Below are 5,012 nucleotides of genomic sequence, written 5' to 3' on the forward strand. Positions count from 1 at the left end.
TAATTATTAAATATTTTTTTGATCAATCATAAATTTATGGTACATGGAATAACACAAAGTGTGTGATAACAATTGTGTTTAAACTTCAAAAGATGAGGTTTGAAGTGGGATTGGCGTATTTACCATTCTAGAACACACACAAGTGAAATATTCTCTCTCTTCAAAACAAAAACCCTAACCGCTTCGATCTTCATCTATCCCTTCTTCTATTTAGGTACTCATCATTATCAACTCTCTCTTTTCATCTCTATGTTACTTTAATCATTCTCATTTATCATTTATCATTTATCAATTCTAATTTAATTCCTCTCAACATATTTATTCATTATTAATCTTATTATTTTCTGAGTGCTTTAGTGATCACAATTTAAATGAAAAGTGGTTAGTGAATTAAGACTCTCCATACATTCTTATATTTAAAGAGGGTGAGTCTCGGCGCAAAGCTGCAATATATCTACCATCCCCGACTCCACTAGCTCGGAGACTCGTGCATTGAGCTGTTGTTTTTTTATACACTTATTTCACATCAAATCCATCTTAGAGTGGAGTTAAACTCTTTTTTTATGTATATATTCATTTATTGAAACTATCTATTTTTTGTTGAAAAAAAAAAAAATGAACTCTGATAGTGTATGATTTCTATATATTGTCATTGTGTCATCGTTAACTTTTCAAAAAAATAATAATAATCATCCAAATGAATAGTGGATAATATAGTGACTTTGTATAGATCGTTTAACTGAGGGTGCATATATACTGCATTCTTTTTTGTTTGTGTTGACGATGAATTTAGTATGTACGCATTGTCGGTGTAAAGTTTTTTATACGATATCGTGCAGTGTTGTTTAAGAGACAATGATAACATATGAACTGTGAATGATATGATTGGTTGATGATATGGTGACAGTATGCATGTTAAATTCGTTGACGATATGTTCTTTAATGAAATACAGGACTAAGGCTTTTTTCTGAGTTGGAGGGAGCAAATGAAATCTGGGAATGACCCAATTGAATTGGCTCAAATCCCTGAGGGTCTTAATGATAGAGAGCTACTTATAAAGAGTGGCACTCCGATTCGACTTCTTCAAGATTATGCTTCCGATGATGAAATTTCGGATAATAATAATAGTGTAGATGCTAATGTTTTGACACTCATACCAGCAGAAGCTCCTGTGACTGTTTTTTCAGTTGCCCGAAAGCAAAATGATTCTCTGGAGACTGATATTGGGTCTAAGAATGTTACTGAGCAGGGAGGTGAGAGGAAAACAACCTCGAAATTGTTGGAACCGAAGAATAATCGCGAAGTAGATGAGTTTGGAAGGTATCGTAGGGAAGGTCCAGCAGATAGTGATTCTGATGATGATTCTCGCTATAGTCGGACTGGTAGGCTAAATAGAAGAGACAGAAGCTCTAGTCATAGCCGATCACCTCGACACAGGAGGAGTAGGAGGAGGAGTCCCTTGAGGAGAAGGGGTAGAAGAAGCCGGTCTCGCAGGTATGTAATGCTGTTATGCATTGTAGGATGCCCTGATTATGTGCTGATAAACACTTTGTGTATCATGCTTAAGCCCTACATTCCCAAATTATTTTGTTGCAGCCGTTAAACATGGATCAATTGTCCCTCCATATATTATTTGCAATCTTGAATCTTGACCACTTTAGTTATCTTTTTAAAGGGTATTGTATTTATAAACTTCTCCATTATTTTGGTTTCAGCTGGTCCCCTCGGCGCCGTAGAAGCAGGAGTAAGTCTCCCATCTTAAGACGATCAGGTGATTTCGGTGGTGTGAATGTGAAAAGGGACAATGGTCAGCAGTGCTTCGACTTCTCTAGAGGAAGATGCTATCGTGGAGCATCTTGTCGGTACATTCACCATGAAACTAACAGGAATTCTAGTTCAAGGCGCTTCACGAATAAACATGATCTTGAAGTCCATTCTCATGAAAAAAATCTTGGTATTAATGAAGGCTTGAAAAATGTTTATTCCAACGTATCAGATTATGAGCATGATGGAGTCAGAAGTCAGGATGTGAACCTTTGCCAGAATGTAACTGGTCAGGAAGTGGAGCACGGAAAAGAAGATTCTGTTAGGCATGCCGTTGTGTGTACTACCTCTGGTCTCGACAGTCAATTAGTCAATAATGATCCGAATAATTTCGTAAAAAACTTCAGAAAGGCTGCTCCCGATGTGCAGGAAACTTTAGTAGACAGAGAGGAGCATAAGACTTTAGTCCATGACAATGATAGTTCTCAGAAAGCAGTGGATTCTCATCAGCCATACTTGGTTGATGGTTTTCAACCTGGTGGTACATATGAAGATGTCATTCCCTCAGGAGATGGTTCATTTGTTCCGCAATTACAGTCCAATGTTTCGGTTGGAGTTCCAGAACATTCCGCCCAGTCATCTCAGCACATAAGTGTGTCCTTTATATCTAATTCATCATTTGATAAAAAACCGATGACTTCTGCTACTGCTAGTATGGTTTCTAGTAGTGAACCAGTACAATATATATCACCATCAACTCAGCAACAGTCAATACAGCCACATAGTAGTTCCTCGGCCGAATTTCCGATGTTGCCTCCTCCTCCTACTCATCCTCTTCCTCCTCCACCCCCTCCTCTTCCTCTTCCTCTTCCCCCTCCTCCCCCTCCTCCTGTTGTTTCAGATTCCCAGGGTGAAAAAATTATGCATGTGCCACAAATTCCAAGGGAATATGGTGTGATGCAACAAAATGCTTTCTTTCCATTTCAATTCACTACCAGAGGAAAGTTTGAACATTATCCAGCTCCATTGCACTCACAAAATTTTCAATTTCACTTACCACCTAACAGGACATCCTTGCCGCTACCACCACCACCACCATTGGCAGTAAACAATTCCAGTTTTGCTTCAGGAGTTGCAGAGCCATATGTATCTGTAAAATTTAATCAGAATCAATTCCATTCAACTAACTTTTTTTCTCAGACTTCTGTGACACATGGCTTGCCGTCTCATCCTGAGAGTTCTGGGTTTGAGAACCAAGCATACACTTCAATGCAGGATCATTCACGAACTTTCATGCTTAGAGAAGCTTCATCTCCAAAGCATCTTCCTCAGGACAACCCAGAAAGTCAATCACTTTCGGGCTCTCATCTTATTAGAGATGACCCTTATAAGCAGCTTTCGATGCAGGATTCATCATCACAGCAGCAACAATCAATTTATAATTTTCCATATTCTGCATCTGAGAATAATTTGAGTGTGCCGGCGGAGAATCTTGCTGTATCCAGATTTCCACCCGATGCTCTGGATAGCAATCATTCAACCTCTCTTCATGCTTTTGGGGGATCACAAATTTCTGCACATTATAATCCTTATGCATCAACCTTTGAGCAGCCACCAAGTTCCAAATTCTTGTCAAACATTTCTAGACAAGAAAATGACATAATTCATAGTAACAATTATGGTTCTTATGTATTGAACCATACTCCTGTTATTCGGGAAGGTGTTGATACTGGCACTGGATCAAGAAAATATGCTTCCTCTCCAAAATCTGCTAGAGTTGATGGTCGGTTGCTACCTAAGCCTGGTAGTAACCTATATGATCCACTATTTGACTGTATTGAAGCATCATCCTCTTCTCTCAAGAAGCTTAATGGTGACCAGAAGCAGGAAGTTACAGGTGAATCCAACAGCCCGAGGCCAAAAAGTTCTTCTATGTCTTTAGACACAGAAGAGAAGAACAAACATGAGGATGTTGGGGCGGTTGCCTCTACCAGTTCTCAAAGTAATGATGAATATGGTGAGACAGCAGATGCAGAAGTCGGTGCTGTTGAAAATGAGAGCCTAAGTGATCATGTGGATATTGCAAATATGACTCCGGGGGATGTTGAGATTAATCAGGTCAAGTCTCCTGGGAAAAGAAAGAAGAGCAATGATTCTAGATCGATGAAACTGTTCAAAATTTCCATTGCGAACTTCGTAAAGGATGTTTTAAAACCATCATGGCGGCAGGGTAATATGAGTAAGGTGGCTTTCAAAACCATTGTTAAAAAGACTGTAGATAAGGTGTCGGGAGCCATGAAAGGCCATCGTGTACCCAAGTCTCAAGCGAAGATAAGTCATTACATTGACTCATCACAGCGGAAGTTGACTAAACTTGTGATGGTATTTTCTAATAACTTATTCTCTCTGTGTATTCCACTTATCGTCGGAAACTGTGATTTGTTTAGTTTTCTATTTATACATCCCTACCTGAAGCCTTGCATATAATCTTTTCTTTTTAGTATGATGGTCGCAACAAAGTATGAACCTATCCTAGTGGCATATAAACTATAATAATTTTCTATATAAAGCTCTGTATTTTATATAAGAAAACTGCTGTGAAAGTGAGAAGAGTCTGGATTTTGAGTTCCCTTCTTTCTCTCTTGATATGATTGTTGTCAAGTGAAAAAGACAACTATGGTGTGATTCATATTTTCCATCTTCAATGATTTTAACTGAAAAATTGCTTATGTGCCAATTGCTACTTCCTATGGTCTAAAATTGTTGAGTTTGTTTCCTCATGTATTTTGTCTGTAAGATTTTAGAGTTACCAAAAGCAGGTTCTGATTGTATAGCATATCTGAAAACATATGTTGGGGCATATTGAACTTCAATGTGCTCTCCCTTCAAACAATTTTATATGCAGAGAATTGCTACCTTTTTCTTTCATTGTTTCAAAACTAAATACTTATACATGAATTAACTTAGATGAAAAGCTTATACAAGAATTAATTTACCAAAAAAATATATACTATTGGTCAGACTTGGAAATTCTGTTTAACAATAATTACATGCCGGGTTATTATTATTATTATTATTATTATTATTATGTGAACTACTTTTAGTAATGTGTTCCTATCCCTATAATTTCTTCAGGGTTATGTTGACAAGTATGTCAAGATGTGAAGGTTGGAACTTGGAAGTATTGTTGTCAATTGGTGCATGATGCAGCATTTCAGAAGGAAAAATAGAACTGAATCTAATGAGT

General features: G+C 37.6%; 1 protein-coding gene across 1 annotated transcript in view; it reads left to right on the forward strand.

Moving 5' to 3' along the window:
- LOC109350195 (serine/arginine repetitive matrix protein 2-like) overlaps positions 985-5,012 on the forward strand; it is a gene marked incomplete at its 5' end in the record, with an annotated part of 4,371 nt that continues 343 nt past the window's right edge. Inside the window, 3 exon segments of the mRNA XM_019591364.1 lie at positions 985-1,495; positions 1,717-4,147; positions 4,901-5,012. The exon segment at positions 4,901-5,012 is cut by the window's right edge and continues 343 nt beyond it. Of these exon segments, the coding sequence (XP_019446909.1) occupies positions 985-1,495; positions 1,717-4,147; positions 4,901-4,930 (2,972 nt within the window).

This window comes from Lupinus angustifolius, chromosome LG06 (genome assembly GCF_001865875.1).
Source record: "Lupinus angustifolius cultivar Tanjil chromosome LG06, LupAngTanjil_v1.0, whole genome shotgun sequence".
Taxonomy (NCBI): domain Eukaryota; kingdom Viridiplantae; phylum Streptophyta; class Magnoliopsida; order Fabales; family Fabaceae; genus Lupinus; species Lupinus angustifolius.